We start from the raw sequence: 18291 nt of genomic DNA on the forward strand, positions 1-18291 counted from the left end.
GCGTTTGTGCACACATAGTGGACATGGGATTTCTTGAAATGCCATAATGCCATCCACTATGCTGTAACATCTGGCCGCTGCGGGTTTGACGCTGCACAAGTACAGTGTCCATCCCGCAGTGTTTACTGATTGTGTGCACCTACCCTAATACCAGTAGCAGATTCAAATAACTTGAGCAATAGGGTATTTAAGAAACACAAATGCTGAGGCGCTCAAAAGTCATCATGCTCATATGCTGCATGGCTAGGAAATTCAAGTGTGTCTGGAGGGGGTGAGCCTTGTATAAGGGTAATGACTCAAATAATTATAATATTCAGACCCCATCCAGAAATAGTTCACATATAGATGTAACATGGAAATGGATTATTAAAGCATAACAGCACATAGGATAAATGTGGTGGGCCACTGGGGAGGCGCCAAATGTTGCAGAAGGGCCAGCTGGGGCATGTAGTCCCATTGGCAGCAGATAATGATGTCACGGTAGCTGAAGTGGGTCACTGGACCCCTCAACACTTCCCGCGTGTCCACAACAATTGTCAATAGCGGGAGGTGGCACTTGTGGATGGTATAGGACCCCGGGGGCACTCCTGTAGTGGTGGTGTCTGGGTGCAGGTTTTGGAGCGCCCCGTGGTGTTTGTGCAGTCTTACGCCACCAGACACGCAGGTGAACTTGTAAACATAACAATTTTACTGAAAGAGATATCAGGGTACAATCTCTCTTAAATGCAAAGTTCAGTCTATTGTGCATATGGAAGTAATGATTCTCTCCTCATGAGACAAGCGAGGTTATAGCCTCTCAGGGCAGCTGGAGCAGAGTTCTCTTCACTTGCTATCAGAGGAAGTGCTGTGCACAGTCCGAGAAATATTACACTGATGGAGGGACCTTCACAGATTAGCTCTCCGTGGAAACACAGTAAAGTGTGGAAGTGCTCACAGTTTTGAGCTGACTGTTCCCTTTCTCGGGGTAGGTTAAGCAAAGTTAGTGGCGTGGCAGCCACGTGGATCTGGTTCTGGCTAGAAGCAAACAGGATAACCAGCATGCAGGAGAGCACATGTGTAGCGTTATCTCTCCTGACTGGATGAGGCTTCACTCCTTTTTGGAGGAGATTATATGGAGAAAGATGTCCCTTCGGCGTGGACTCACATGGAAAACTGTGATGCATGCAGTAATGTTTGCCCTTCAGGCAGCTTGAACCACGCAGAACTGGAAGTTACCTCCCAGCCATTTCTATGGCAGCTTGTTGTGAGGAGAATGATCAGCATTCATATACACATTGGCCAGTAGATGGCAGCAAAGCACATTTATGAGTCGTTGGTATACAATGCAGTATATAACATTTTCTAACTCACAGTTTCCAAACTAATTCTGACACACTGGAACAAATCTACTGCCACATGACAACTGCCTCATTCAACAGCAGTAGAACGGGTACTGGGATACCACATAAGCTTGACTGTCAGTGATATACATCACCTGAAGGACACGATCCAGGACAGCGTCACCCCTTAATGTACGTTTCGATTTGCCTTCCTCAGAAGGCGTTAATGGTGGAATAGGGCAGGACATAGGCTATATATAGTGTGGACATTCATTTAACACCAATCTGAGAATAAAATAGTTATAGGCGTTTGCCACATGCACAGTGCGCACCGTAATATTTATATATGGTATATACCTATAGAGACCGGTTTTGAAGATATATTTTTTTTTATGTTTTTTTTTTTCACTAAAATAATTTATTTTAAGTTCAGTCCTTCGAGGATCCTCTTTTTCACTATAGCTTGTTTCTCTAGAAAGATGTCTCCATAAACTTGTGTGAGTGGTATCAAACAACAGCTATGATCTGACTTATTCAGAGCTAAATTGTTTTATCATTGCCCAGTAACTAGAAGCCCAAAAATGCATAATTACATAAGTTCACTCTTATTGAAACTAAATGGGAAGCCGATGTGGAAGTGATATCCAGGGCTCAGTGGGGCTGCATATTAGGCCTAACACGTCTTTCCCTTTCTGAGGCTCAGAGGTTGTCGCAATTATATTTGATTCACAGAAAATATAGACCTCCAAAATTTCTACATTGGATTGGCGTGAAGAAAAATTCCCAAGTGCCCAAGATGTGCTTTATCTAATGCTCACCTCATGCATATGATGTGAGGAATGCAATAATATTGGATCGTTCTTCAATGATGTTATAGAATATAATTAACAGTATTTATGGTATACTAATGAACCCAGAACTGAAACTATGTATGTTGGTAGTCATACCAGATCTCCCTCAGGAGGATCCAGTGGCAATTTGTATGGCCAGAATAATGTATATTGCAAGAAAACTATTGCATCTCACTGGATATGACCTCCTCCACCATGCACTGATGAATTAATAGATTAAATGGGATTATACATTCTGAAAAAGGAATTTATAAAAAAAGAAATTAAATACTGTACCTTAGATCAACACTCCTGGTTTACCGTTGAGAGTCTTAATGTTGGGAAATATTTTAACCTCGCTACACTAAACTAACTTTCCCTTTCTAGGCTTGATGTATAATAGCAAATTATATTGTGGTACCTAGCCTAGGCTTGTAATAAATACTTGCTGGACGCCAGATAACTTTTGCTTACATGTTGAATCATAGGAATTACTCTAGGTCTTATTTGCATATATGAAAATGGAAAATATAGTATACAAAAATCCTCTTTTTAATCTTCCTATATAAAAACTGTTGCAGGACTTGTGTTTCGGAAGGGAGGGTTAACATCTTTTCTGTTTTTGTATGTGATGTATTCAAAGAGATGTACCCTGTGGTTGTAAATAATTGAAAAATGTTTTGTAAAAAAAATCGCTTAACCCCTTTAAGACCTTTGATGTATCCATACGTCATGGTCGGCTGGTAGTTGCCGACCTTGGACGTATGGATACGTCATATCTTTAATGCCTCACCACGACCGCAGTCGTTGTGATCTCATTAAGGCTGAGTTCACACATGGCTCTTTTTTGCGTTTCCGCGGCGGTTTTAACCGCGAAAAATAAGCATCCCATGCATTCCTATGGGATTCTGCAATGCTGTGCTAATGCTGCGGTTTTTACCGCGAGGGAATTGCTTCGCGGTAAAAAACGCAGCATGCTCACTAATTTCGCGGAATCGCGGTGATTCCGCACCCATAGGAATGCATTGTTCTGCTTACTTTCCACATGTGGCTGTGCACACCATGCGAAAAGTAAGCAGAACATTTGCGAATGGTACCCACGGTCCGGAGGAGAGGAGACTGTCCTCCGGGCTTTGGGTACAATATCCCTGTAAAAAATAGAATTTAAAATTAAAAATATTGTTATTCTCACCTTCCGACGTCCCGCGCAGCCTTCCCGCCTCTCTCCACACTCCCGGTCCCAGTAAGCCTTTGCGAGCGATGACGTCCGTTCTCGCGGGATCGCGAAGTCTCGCGGTCATTCGCGAGACGATCCCGCTAGAACGGACGTCATCACGGTAATTGTCGCAAACGATTACTGGGACCGGGAGCATGGAGAGAGACGGGAAGGCTGCGCGGGACGTCGGAAGGTGAGAATAACAATATTTTTTAATTCTATTTTTTTTTTTTTATTATTAGAATGTAAATAATATCTTTTACTATTGATGCCGCATAGGCTGCCTCAATAGTAAAAAGTTGGTCACACTCGTCAAACACTATGTTTGACGAGTGTGACCAACCTGTCAATCAGTTCTCCAAGCGATGCTACAGATCGCTTGGAAAACGCTAGCAATTTTGCAAGCTAATTACGCTTGCAAAATGCTAGTTTTTCCACGGGAAAATCGCGGGAATTTAAAATGCGATTTTTACCGCGGAAAGGAATTGCGGAATTCTCGCGGAAATTTGCGCGAGAGTTCTGCTACGTGTGAACCCAGCCTTAAGTGTCGCCGCCATTTTGAAGCAGAGCACATGGATTCATCGTTCTTGTCGGTGACAACGCCTTTCTGCAACTGCAGTCGCTGTGGTTGGCTGTTCGATTCTGATTGCTTGAAACGCTAATGTCCGGCCTATGATCAGTTCTGTAAAAGCACTGATCATAGGCTGGTGCTTAGCAAACCCAGGATCACCAGTGCCAGCTTTGATTGGTGTGATCAACGATGACATCAATCACACCAATCAGAGTGCATAGTCGCGGTTTTACCTGGCAGTGACCGTCATGTACTTCTTCGTTCTAGCTGCGGATTTCTGCAGGGCAGACACTCTGTCTCTCTGTGCGCCGTGCTAAGCCTTGTGGTGCCACAAAAGCCTGTGCCATCACAGTTCCTGCTGCTGCTGCCTGTGTGCCTGCTGCTGAACAAAAAGAAGAAAGAAAACTTCTTGATCCTTGCCTGATCTTTCCTAATCCACCCCCCCCTCTGCTGCCAAGCGCTAATCAATACTTGATTGCTTGATTTTTGGCAGTTTTTTCTTTTTCGTCCATCCTACAGTAGTCAAGTGTTGATAAGTGACGCAAATCTCTGATCAGAGTCTGTGCTCTGTGTTTTCCAGGACTTTTTTTTGTCTCTGTCCCTTTCCCTCCGTCCATGTGTGCGCACATCCTGCAGCAGCCGAGCGTTGCTCAGTCACGCATATCACTGGTGCTCGCTGTTTTCCACAACTTTTTTCCATTGACTATCCCCTCCTCCATACGTGCCTCTTACAGCCGTCAAGCGCTGGTCGAATATCACTGACGGGCCTCTGATTGTTTTTGTTTTTTTAGGGTGAAAAAAGAATTGAGTAAAAAATCATTTAGATTAGTTGATAGGAGTAGATTAGGGACATATACCTATATATACATATACCTTCTATATGTAGTAATATTTGTCTACTACAGTATTTTTTTTTTTTACTGAATTAAAGGGGTTGTCCGGGCTTTTCACATAATCTCAGTACATATCTGGGCTGCAGAATTATGACAATAAGTAATTTACTTTCTGTCACTAGTTTGCACGGTTTTCTAGATATTCTGAAGAGAACGTCCGGGGTGGGGTGTTATGGCATTGAAATGAGAACTAGTCGTAACCTCCTACTCTACTCCAAACATGCCCTCTATAGCAACAACCCCACCCTCCATAGCTACAGGCCGTCCCCGTCCACATGAAGCAGCCCTCATCACACAGTAACGAATTCTTCCCCTCCAGCAGCCTCAGTGCAGAGAGCAGAGAGCTGCGCCTCCCCCAGACACACACTGAACAGTGATCTATGGAAAGTGAAAATCGTCCTGTATTCTGGGCCCCTCCATGGTTACAATACATAACTCATTATCAGTAATTCCTTCCCTCACTGTCCCAGGCTGCTGGCTGCAGTGAGAACAGACTGTGTGATGGCCAGTGATGGGGGTCTGCAGCTTCTAATCTGCACAGGAGATGGTAGTCACTGATGTAATCTGTTGTGTGACAAAGCCTCTGCTGTGCGAATGAGACAGCTCTGTGTCACTGATGTCTTCACACAGCAGCAGATTTGGTGCAGTGTATGTGCGAAGCTCCACCAACTCCCAGCAAGCTCCAGTGACCAGTAGCACCCACTGCCCACTCATTGGCTGGCAGTAAACTGCACCAGCACTCATCTTTATCATTATTCCAGCATTGGAAAGAACACAGCAGTGATCCTGTATTTGTGAAAGCAGCACAACACATACATACTCCCCCCAACACTTCACACTGTTACAGCTGCTGATTGGACAGGCTGCTCCCATCAGTATTTGTGTCATTAGAGACACAGTGCTCACACATACACTGCACCATATCTGCTGCTGTGTGAAGACATCAGTGACACAGAGCTGTCTCATTCACACAGCAGAGGCTTTGTCACAGAACAGATTACATCAGTGACTGCATCCCCTGTGCAGTTTAGAAGCTGCAGACCCCCATCACTGGCCAACACACAGTCTGTACTCACTGCTGCCAGCAGCCTGGGACAGTGAGGGAAGGAATTACTGATAATGAGTTATGTATTGTAATCATGGAGTGGCCCAGAATACAGGACGATTTTCTCTCCTCACTAGAGTTTCACTTTCCATAGATAACTGTTCAGCGTGTGTCTGGGGGAGGAGCAGCTCTCTGCTCTGAGGCTGCTGGAGGGGAAGGATTTGTTACTGTGTGATGAGGGCTGCTTCATGTGGACGGGGAGGGCCTGTAGCTATGGAGAGTGGAGCTGTTGCTATAGAGGGCATGTTTGGAGTAGAGTAGGAGGTTACAACTAGTTTTCATTTCAATGCCATAACACCCCCCCTTGGACGTTCTGTTCAGAATATCTAGAAAACCGTGCAAACTAGTGACAGAAAGTAAATTACTTATTGTCATAATTCTGCAGCCCAGATATGTACTGAGATTATGTGAAAAGCCCGGACAACCCCTTTAAGTTAGTGTCAGATAGTAAATCATAAAAAAGTATTTAAGATTGTTGGGGCTAGATTAGGGAGGCAAATATATTGTTGTAATCATCATCTACTACAGTATTTTGAATTGGGTTAGTGTAAGCGTGGAAAAAAAAGATTCATCCTCGCGTACTACAGCCATTGAGCAGATTACTACTGTATGCACATCAGTGATCAACCTCTAGTTGTTTTTTTTTTTTTTGTGAAAAGAGATTAAAAAAAATTTAAATCAAGGACAGTAAAATATACTTTAATAATCATAGTCTACTACAGTTTTTTTTTTTTTTACTGAATTGAATTAGTGTCAGTGTGGAAAAAAAAAAAAAGAATCATCCGTACATTTTACCGCCTTTGAATGCTGATCACTGATGGACATCAGTAATAAACCTTCGGTTGTTGTTTTTCTTTCTTTTTCTAAATAAAAAAAAGTTTACACCAAATAAACTTTGGTACACACACCACATATGTGTAAAAAAAAAAAAAAAATTCCTGCTGGTCCCAATCACTGTAGTCAGTCAGCACAGGAGGCATGCGCCTTCCTTGCCTCTGACACTGATAGTGAGGCAGAGTTTCCCACCTCCCTTTTTATTTTTACTCTTCCTCCTCTACCTAAAGTGATGCTGAACCGCTACGCAAACGCCCCAAGACAGAAACTGAACCAGCGCCCACCATTACTGACCCCAATTGGACCCCTCCTCTCGAAGATTATGAGCCACTCATTCCTGATTTTGTGGCCCAATCAGGAATCAAACCTGACACCACTGTTCTCACAGAACAGGACTCTTTCAAAGTCTTTTTCTCTGAATATTTTTTAACCCCTTCACCCCCCAAGGGTGGTTTGCACGTTCATGACCGAGCCAATTTTTACAATTCTGACCACTGTACCTTTATGAGGTCATAACTCTGGAACGCTTCCATGGATCCCGGTGATTCTGACATTGTTTTCTCATGACATATTGTACTTCATTTTAGTGGTAAAATTTAATTCAAATAGCTTGCGTTTATTTGTGAGAAAAACGGAAATTTGGCAAAAATTTTGTAAATTTCGCAATTTTACAACTTTGAATTTTTATGCCCTTAAATCACAGAGATACGGCACATAAAAAACTTAATAACTAACATTTCCCACATGTTTACTTTACATCAGCACAATTTTGGAACCAAAATTTTTTTTTGTTAGGAAGTTATAAGGGTTAAAAGTTGACCAGCGATTTCTCATTTTTACAACACCATTTTATTTTTAGGACCACATCACATTTGAAGCCACTTTGAGGGGTCTATATGATAGAAAATACCCAAAAGTGACACCATTCTAAAAACTGCACCCCTTAAGGTGCTCAAATCCACATTCAAGAAGTTTATTAACCCTTTAGGTGCGTCACAGGAATTTTTTTGAATATTTAAAAAAAAATGAACATCTAACTTTTTTCACAGAAAAAATATTTCTGGTTCAGTTTTTTTTTATTTTACCAAGGGTAACAGGAGAAATTGGACTGCAAAAGTTATTGTGCAATTTGTCCTGAGTACGCTGATACCTGATTTGTGGGGGGAACGACTGTTTCGGCGCATGGCAGAGCTCAGAATGGAAGGAGCGCCGTTTGACTTTTTCAATGCAAAATTGGCTGGAATTCAGATCGGACGCCATGTCACGTTTGGAGAGTCCCTGATGTACCTAAACAGTGGAAACCCCCTACAAGTGACCCCATTTTGGAAACTAGACCCCCCAAGGAACTTATCTTGATATGTGGTGAGAACTTTGAACCCACAAGGGCTTTACAGAAGTTTATAACGTACAGCGGTACAATTAAAAAATCATATTTTATCCACAAAAATGATCTTTTCACCCCAATTTTTATTTTCCCAAGGGTAACAGGACCCTAAAAGTTATTGTGCAATTTGTCCTGAGTACGCTGATACCCCACATGTGGGGGTAAACCACTATTTGGGCGCATGGCAGAGCTCGGAAGGGAAGCAGCGCCATTTGACGTTTTTGGCTGGAATTGAGATCGGACACCATGTCGCGATTGGAAAACCCCTGATGTACCAAAACAGTGGAAACCCACAACAAATGACACCATTTTGGAAACTAGACCCCCTAAGGAACTTATCTAGATGTGTGGTGAGAACTTTGAACCCCCAAGGGCTTCACAGAAGTTTATAACATAAAGCCGTACAATTTAAAAATCATATTTTTTCCACAAAAATGATCTTTTCACCCTCAATTCTTATTTTTCCAAGGTTAACAGCACCCTAAAAGTTACTGTGCAATTTGTCCTGAGTACGCTGATACCCCATATGTGGGGGTAAACCACTATTTGGGCGCATGGCAGAGCTCGGAAGGGAAGCAGCGCCATTTGACGTTTTTGGCTGGAATTGTGATCGGACACCATGTCGCGATTGGAAAACCCCTGATGTAGCTAAACAGTGGAAACCCCCCACAAATGACACCATTTTGAAAACTAGACCCCCTAAGGAACATATCTAGATGTGAGGTGAGCACTTTGAACCCCCAAGGGCTTCACAGAAGTTTATAATGCCAGGGCATGAAAATAAAAAAATCGTATTTTTTCCACAAACATGATTAATTAGTCCCCAATTTTTTTATTTTCTCAAGGGTAACAGGAGAAATTGGACCCCAAAAGTTGTTGTCCAATTTGTCCTGAGTACGCTGACACCCCATATGTGGGAGAAAACTACTGTATGGACACACGTCAGGGCTCGGAAGGGAAGTAGTGACGTTTTGGAATGCAGACTTTGATGGAATGGTCTGCGGGTGTCATGTGCGTTTGGAGAGCCCCTGATGTACCTAAACTATTGAAACTCCCCGCAAGTAACCCCATTTTGGACACTAGACCCCCCACGGAACTTATCTAGATGTGTGGTGAGCACTTTGAACCCCCAAGTGCTTCACAGAAGTTTATAACGCTCGGACGTGAAAATAAAAAAATCATTTTTTTCCACAAAAATGATATTTCTGCCCCCAATTTTTTATTTTCCTAAGGGTAACAGGAGAAATTGGACCCCAAAAATTGTTTTGCAATTTGTCCTGAGTAGGCTGATACCCTACATGTGGGGGTAAAACACTGTTTGGGCGCATGGCAGAGCTTGGAAGGGAAGGAGCACCATTTGACTTTTTCAACTCAGAATTGGCTGGAATTGAGATCAGACGCCATGTTGCATTTGGAGAGCCCCTGATGTGCCCAAACAGTGGAAACCCCCAATTCTAACTCCAACCCGAACCCCAACACACCCCTAACCCTAATCTCAGCCCTAACCCTAGCCCTAACCCTAGCCCTAACCCTAGCCCTAACCCTAGCCCTAACCCTAGCCCTAACCCTAGCCCTAACCCTAGCCCTAACCCTACCCTAACCCTAGCCCTAACCCTAGCCCTAACCCTAATGGAAAAATGGAAATAAATACATTTTTTTAATTTTATTATTTTTCCCTAACTAAGGGGGTGATAACGGGGGGTTTGATTTACTATTTATGGCGGGTTTTATGTTTGGCAGCTGTCGCATGCTAAAAGACGCTTTTTATTGTAAAAATAGTTTTTGCATCACCACATATTGAGAGCTATAATTTTTCCGTATTTTGACCCACTGAGTCATGTAAGGTCTTATTTTTTGCGGGACGAGTTGACGTTTTTATTGGTACCATTTTCGGGCACGTGACATTTTTTGATCGCTTTTTATTCCGATTTTTGGGACGCAGAATGAACAAAAACCAGCGTTTCATGAATTTCTTTTGGGGGAGTGCGTTTACACCATTCCGCGTGCGGTAAAATTGATAAAGCGGTTTTATTCTTCGGGTCAGTATGGTTACAGCGATACCTCATTTAGGTCGTTTTTTTATGTATTGTCGATTTTATGCAATGAAAACAATTTTATATAAAAAATAATTATTTTTGCATCGCTTTATTCTGCGAGCTATAACTTTTTTATTTTTTCGCTGATGATGCTGTGTGGTGGCTCGTTTTTTGCGGGACAAGATGACGTTTTCAGCGGTACCATGGATATTTATATGCGTCTTTTTGATCGCGCGTTATTACACTTTTTGTTTGGCGGTATGATAATAAATCAATATTTTTTGCTTCGTTTTTTATTTTTTAAGGGGTTCACTAAAGGGGTTATCTAATGGGACAGTTTTATAGGGCGGGTCGTTACGGACGCGGCGATACCTAATATGTGTACTTTTATTGTTTTTTTTGTTTTTTTATTTCCAAAAAATGGATTTATTTGGGGGAATATTTTTTTTTTTTCTAATTTATTTGGCGATTTTTTTTTTTTTTTTTTTTTTTAAATTATTTTAACACTTTTTTTAATTTTTATTTTTTTTTACTTTATTAAATAGTCCCAGGTGGGACATCACTGTCCTGTGACAGATCAGCGATCTGTCACAGGCAGTGCCGAAGGCTTCCTCATGCCTGCGCTTTGCAGGCACTGAGGAAGCCAGCTTCCTGCAGGCCCCCGAAGGCCCCCGTCGTCATCTTGGATTCGGGGGCCTGCAGGAAAGGAGCCCCCCGCAGCAGCGCTGCACATTGCGCTGCAGTGGGGGGCTCAGGGAAGCACGGAGGGAGCCCCCTCCCTGCCGATGCTTCCCTTTAACCCCCGGTACACCGCGATCATGTTTGATCGTGGTGTGCAAGGGGTTAACGTGTCAGGGGCGGTCCGTGACCGCCCCTGACACATTGTGCCGGGTGTCAGCTGTGATAATCAGCTGACACCCGGCCACGATCAGCGGCGCTCACCACGTGGGCGCCGCTGATCGCGGTAGACGTACTATCCCGTCCATGGGCATAGGGGCCCGGGTCCCGTGGACGGGATAGTACGTCTGATGTCAGGAAGGGGTTAAACCTCATGGTGGCCCAAACGAATTTGTATGCCCAACAATTTTTGGCACAAAATCACCCTTCATCATTTTCTAACTGGACTTCTATAGACACAGAAATTATAATGTTTTTGGTCCTGTTCCTTCATATGGGGATATTGAAAAAGCCAGAACTTCGGCAATATTGGAGTGTTGATGTTTTATACAACACTCCACTGTTCCATATGAATCATAGAATAGTAGAGTCGGAAGGGACCTCCTCGGTCATCTGGTCCAACTCCCTGCTCAAAGCAGGATATATGGTCATGACTCATAAATGTTTTGAGGCCATCTAAATGTTTTTGCTTTACAATCAATGCACATTGTCCTCCCTGAGATGACCCCAACTTTGACTGTCTTTTCAAAGGTCGGATGGTCATTGATCACTTCAGCAATAAGTTTGCTCAGGTGTACATTCCATAAAGTGACATCCGCGTGGTTGAGTCCCTAATCCAGTTCAAGGGAAGGCTCAAATTCCCGCAATACCTGCCCAGTAGGAGGGACAGGATGGAATTAAGCTCTACAAACTGTGTGAGAGTCTTTCAAGGTACACCCACAAGTTTAGGGTTTTTGAAGGGAAGGACTCCCGGAATGAAACCCCTGAACACCTCCCTGTCCTGGTAGTGAGTGGGAAAATTGCGTAAGATTTTATGCACCCACTGCTGGATCATGGTTATCGTGTCTACGTAGATAACTTTTATACCATTGTCCCACTCTTTAAGTCCCTCTCTGTGCGATCTACCACAGCCTGCGGTACTATCCATAGAAATCAGAGAGGACTCCCTTAGATGCTAATTGGGCAGCTGCTCAAAAAGGGTGAGAGCAGAGCCCAATGTAGCAACAACATTTTGTTGGTCAAGTACATGGACAAGAGGGATGCCCTTTTCTTGACCCCTATACATGGTGATGGCAGCAGCCCCACTACTGTACAAGGTACCTCTACACAGGTCCACAAACCACAAGAACATGGGGGAGTTGATCTCTCTGATCAATTCCTCCAGTGGTACAGTGTCATGAGAAAAGCGAAGGTGTGGTACAAGAAGCTGGCCGTGCACATCGTACAGATGGCATTGTACAACACTTTTGTACAATCACGATGTGCAGGCCAGACCGGTATGTCGTACTGTCAGTTCCAGAAGGTAGTGATCAAGTCCTTTAATATTTGGAGATCAGGAAGGAGTGGGCCCCAATACTTAAGGAACTGAAGGTGCTCGTAGCGTACCAGGCCAACGTTTTCCCGGGGAAATCCCTCAAAGCACAAAAAAAGGAAGGTCACAAAAGAGGCACCAAGTGTGTTAACCCCTTTCTGCCATCTGACGTACTATCCCGTCCATGGGACCCGGGCCCCTATGCCCATGGACGGGATAGTACGTCATAGCAATCTGCGGCGCTCAAGTAAAGAGAGCGCCGCTGATCACGGCTGGGTGTCAGCTGATTATCACAGCTGACACCCGGCACTATGTGTCAGGGGCAGTCACGGACCGCCCCCGACACGTTAACGCCTGGCACACTGCGATCAAACACGATCGCAGTGTACCGGGGGTTTAGGGAAGCATCGGCAGGGAGGGGGCTCCCTCCGTGCTTCCGTGCGACCCCCGCAGCAGGGCAATGCGCTGCTGCGCGGGTCTCCTTTCCTGCAGGTCCCAGGATCCAAAATGGCGGCGGGGACCTTCGGGGGCCTGCAGGGTGCCAGCATCCTCAGTGCCTGCAAAGCGCAGGCACGAGGAAGCCTTCTGCAGTGCCTGTGACAGATCACTGATCTGTCACAGTGATCTGTGATGTGACAGATATGTCCCCACTGGGACATTGTAATAAAGATTAAAAAAAAGTGTAAAAAATAATTTATAAAAAATCGCTAAATTGAAAAAAAAATAAAATTCCCTAATTCATTTTTTGGAAAGAAAAAGAAAAAACAAAAGTACACATATTTAGTTTCGCCTCGTCCGTAACGACCCGCCCTATAAAACTGTCCCATTTGTTAACCCCTTTATTGAACCCATTAAAAAATAAAAATAAAAAATGAAGCAAAAAAAAGCCTTATCATACCGCCGAACAAAAAGTGCAATAACGCGCGATCAAAAAGACGGATATAAATAACCATGGTACCGCTGAAAACGTCATCTTGTCCCGCAAAAACGAGCTGCCACACAGCTTCATTAGCGAAAAAATAAAGTTATAGCTCGCAGAATAAAGCGATGCAAAAATAATTATTTTTTATATAAAATAGTTTTTGTTGCATAAAAGCGCCAAAACATAAAATACATAAATGAGGTATCACTGTAACCATACTGACCCGAAGAATAAAACCGCCTTATCAATTTTACCGCACGCGGAACGGTGTAAACGCACCTCCCAAAAATTCTTGAAATGCTGGTTTTTGTTCATTCTGCGTCCAAAAAATTTGGAATAAAAATGTCATGTGCCTGAAAATGGTACTAATAAAAACGTCAACTCGTCCCGCAAAAAATAAGACCTCACATGACTCGGTGGATCAAACTACGGAAAAATTATAGCTCCCAAAATGTGGTGATGCAAAAACTATTTTTACAATAAAAAGCGTCTTTTAGCGTATGACAGCTGCCAAACATAAAAACCCGCCATAAATAGTAAATCAAACCCCCCCGTTATCACCCCCTTAGTTAGGGAAAAATAATAAAATTTAAAAAATGTATTTATTTCCATTTTCCCACTAGGGCTAGGGTTAGGGTTAGGGCTGAGATTGGGGTTAGGGTTGGAGTTAGAATTGGGGGATTTCCACTGTTTGGGCACATCAGGTGCTCTCCAAACGCAATATGGCGTCTGATCTCAATTCCAGCCAATTCTGCGTTGAAAAAGTCAAATGGTGCTCCTTCCCTTCCAAGCTCTGCCATGCACCCAAACAGTGTTTTACCCCCACATATAGGGTATCAGCCTACTCAGGACAAATTGCAAAACAACTTTTGGGGTCCAATGTCTCCTGTTACCCTTAGGAAAATAAAAAATTGGGGGCAAAAATATAATTTTTGTGGAAAAAAAATGATTTTTTTTATTTTCACGCCTGGGCGTTATAAACTTCCATGAAGCACTTGGGGGTTCAAAGTGCTCACCACACATCTAGATAAGTTCCGTGGGGGGGTCTAGTTTCCAAAATGGGGTCACTTGTGGTAGGTTTCCACTGTTTAGGTACATCAGGGGCTCTCCAAAGGCAACATGACACCCGCAGACCATTCCATCAAAGTCTGCATTCCAAAACGTCACTACTTCCCTTCCGAGCCCCGACGTGTGCCCATACAGTAGTTTTCTCCCACATGTGGGGTATCAGCTTACTCAGGACAAATTGGACAACAACTTTTGGGGTCCGATTTCTCCTGTTAACCTTGGGAAAATAAAAAAAATTGCGGACTAAAAGATCATGTTTGTGGAAAAAATATGATTTTTTTATTTTCATGCCCGGGCGTTATAAACTTCTGTGAAGCACTGGATCAAAGTGCTCACCACACATTTAGATAAGTTCCTTGGGGGGTCTAGTTTCCAAAATGGTGTCATTTGTGGGGATTTCCACTGTTTAGGCACATCAGGGGCTTTCTAAACGCGGCATGGCGTCCAATCCCAATTCCAGCCAAAAAAGTCAAATGGCGCTGCTTCCCTTCCGAGCTCTGCCATGCACCCAAATAGTGGTTTACCCCCACATATGGGGTATCAGCATACTCTGGACAAATTGCACAATAACTTTTGGGGTCCTGTTATCCTTGGAAAAATGAAAATTGAGCGTGAAAAGATCATTTTTGTGGAAAAAATATGATTTTTTAATTGTACGGCTGTACGTTATAAACTTCTGTGAAGCCCTTGGGGGGTTCAAAGTTCTCACCACACAAGTTCCTTGGGGGGTCTAGTTTCCAAAATGGTGTCATTTGTGGGGGTTTCCACTGTTTTGGCACTTCAGCGGCTTTCCAAATGTGACATGGCGTCCGATCTGAATTCCAGCCAATTTTGCATTGAAAAAGTCAAACGGCGCTCCTTGCCTTCTGAGCTCTGCCATGCGCCCAAACAGTGGCTTTCCCCCACATACGGGGTATCAGTGTACTCAGGAGAAATTCCACAACAAATATTGTGGTCCATTTTCACCTGTTTCCCTTGTGAAAATAAAAAAAATTAGTCTAAAGTTAAATGTTTGTGAAAATAAGTTAAATGTTCATTTTTTCCTTCCACATTTTTTCACTTCCTGTGAAGCACCTCAAGGGTTAATAAACGTCTTGAATGTGGTTCTGTACACCTTGAAGGGTGCTGTTTTTAGAATTGTGTCACTTTTGGGTATTTTCTGTCATATAGGCTCGTCAAAGTCACTTCAAATATGATGGTGCCCCCCAAAAAATGGTTTTGTAAATTTTTTTGGAAAAATGAGAAATCGCTGGTCACCTTTTCTAACCCTTATAACTTCCTAACAAAAAAAATTTTGTTTCCAAAATTGTGCTGATGTAAAGTAGACATGTGGGAAATGTTATTTATTAACTATTTTGTGTGACATAACTCTCTGGTTTAAGGGCATAAAAATTAAAAGTTTAAAAATTGCAAAAAGTCATATTGAAGAAATGTTACCACTATCATTAAGTGCAATATGTCACAAAAAACATTTTTAGAATTAGTGGAATTTCTTGAAGCGTTCCAGAGTTATAACCTCATAAAGTGACACTGATCATAATTGTAAAGTTTGGCCCGGTCATGAAGATGCAAACAGCCCTTGGAGGTAAAGGGGTTAAAAATAAATAAATAAAAAAAAAAAAAAAAAGCTTAAAAATAAAATTGCACTACACGGATTCCCTAAACATCCAATTTCACAAATGATCACTGACTATTATTACCGTATATTCTCGAGTATAAGCCAAGATTTTCAGCCCATTATTTTGGGCTGAAAGTCCCCCTCTCGGCTTATACTCGAGTCATTTACGGGGGTCAGCGGGGGTGTCAGAGATCATACTCGCCCCCTCCTGGCGCACGGTCTCTGCAGCCCCTCTTCTCCTGTGGTCTTGGTGCCCCAGCTCTTCCTGCATTCAGCGGTCACGTGGTACCGCTCATTAAAGTCATGAATATGCGCATATTCATGGATTAATGAGCGGTACCACGTGACCACTGAAACCTGGAAGACCTGCGGCGCCGAGACCATAGGAGAAGAGGGGCTGCAGAGACCATGCGCCAGGAGGGGGTTAGTATGACGGGGAGGCAGAGCAATATTCACCTGTCCCCGTTCCACCGCCATGCACTGCTCTGTCGCCGGGTCCTCTGGCTGTGACGTTCAGCAGAGGGCGCAATGACATAGTCAGTGTGCGCCCTTTGCTGAACGTCAATGCAGAGACCCGAGAGACACAGTGGTGGACGGCGATGGAGCGGGGACCGGTAAATATCGCCAGTGCCGGGGGCCTGAGCAAGCGGCGACACCGGCACCTGGCCCCCAGCGATGAGAGGCGAGTATGTCTTTCTTTTTTTTTTTTTTTTTTAAATTGCAGCGGCAGCAGCAATATATGGGGGTATTTATCTATGGAGCATCTTCTTGGGCCACCATTAACCCTTGTGCAGCAATATATGGGGGTATTTATCTATGGAGCATCTTCTTGGGCCACCATTAACCTTTGTGCAGCAATATATGGGGGTATTTATCTATGGAGCATCTTCTTGGGCCACCATTAACCCTTTAATATATGCGGGTATTTATCTTTGGAGCATCTTCTTGGGCCACCATTAACCCTTTAATATATGCGGGTATTTATCTTTGGAGCATCTTCTTGGGCCACCATTAACCCTTTAATATATGCGGGTATTTATCTTTGGAGCATCTTCTTGGGCCACCATTAACCCTTTAATATATGCGGGTATTTATCTTTGGAGCATCTTCTTGGGCCACCATTAACCCTTTAATATATGGGGGTATTTTTCTTTGGAGCATCTTCTTGGGCCAACATTAACCTTTGTGCAGCAATATATGGGGGTATTTATCTATGGAGCATCTTCTTGGGCCACCATTAACCCTTGTGAAGCAATATATGGGTGGTATATATCTATGGAGCATCTTCTTGGGCCACCATTAACCCTTGTGCATCAATATATGGGGGGTATATATCTATGGAGCATCTTCTTGGGCCACCATTAACCCTTGTGCAGCATTTTATGGGGGGGTATTTATCTATGGAGCATCTTTTTGGACCACTATTAACCCTTGTGCAGCAATATATGGTGGGTATATATCTATGGAGCATCTTCTTGGGCCACCATTAACCCTTGTGCAGCAAAACCCTCCGCTTATACTCGAGTCAATAAGTTTTCTCAGTTTTTTTTTTTTTTAGGCAAAATTAGGGGCCTTGGCTTATACTCGGGTCGGCTTATACTCGAGTATATACAGTAAGTTTGAATCTTGGAAATTCTAACTTCATTTCCATCACTTCTTTAGTCGTTTGGACCATTTGTAATGGAACCAAGTAAAAATACATTTGCATTTCTGATATTCTATATATAGGCCTCCATTCATCATTGCCTTTGTGCCCGTTTTTTGTCTAGTTTTATATGTTTTGTGCCTTTTTTTGTTTGTAATCAATTCATTATTCTATTTATGTCTTTATTGAAGTCTGTTTTTATATGCGCTCTTCTGTTTTTTGTGATTCCAGAAGTTTTCAAGACAGTAAAAAAAAAAATCATAGATTTTTTTTTTTTTTTTTGCTTTGTGCCAAATTTATTGCATGACCTATTTTCTTGAATTTGGCAACTAATACCACAAAACAAAAAAGGAAAGTGACTTAAAAAACCCTGAAATGATGAATCGGAGACATCATGTTTAGTCTTATGAGTGTTGATGGAAATTGTCCTGTAATGAACAGATGGCTCTGTTAGGTTGATGGGCTTTGCAGTGTAATATAAGTTATTGAATTCTCTGACCTTGTGGATTCATTGTAGGAAAAGGCCTGATTGAGAAATGGATGAAGACTATTCTTGATGAGAATCTCCGGCCAAATAATTTGTTTCACCAACAGCATAAAACTGGTGAGTATAACAATTATCTGTGTGTGTGTACTATACA

General features: G+C 42.9%; 1 protein-coding gene across 2 annotated transcripts in view; it reads left to right on the plus strand.

Moving 5' to 3' along the window:
• Positions 1-18291, plus strand: part of CUNH8orf48 (chromosome unknown C8orf48 homolog) — a 70101-nt gene that overhangs the window by 23591 nt on the left and 28219 nt on the right. For both annotated transcript variants that reach the window (XM_073547573.1, XM_073547574.1), the window contains exon 3: positions 18168-18254. In XM_073547573.1, coding sequence (XP_073403674.1) covers positions 18168-18254 — 87 coding nt within the window. The remainder of the gene's footprint in view (positions 1-18167; positions 18255-18291) is intronic.

Source organism: Dendrobates tinctorius, unplaced genomic scaffold, assembly GCF_039654945.1.
Source record: "Dendrobates tinctorius isolate UK_male_01 unplaced genomic scaffold, ASM3965494v1 ptg000154l, whole genome shotgun sequence".
NCBI classification, from domain to species: Eukaryota; Metazoa; Chordata; class Amphibia; order Anura; family Dendrobatidae; genus Dendrobates; species Dendrobates tinctorius.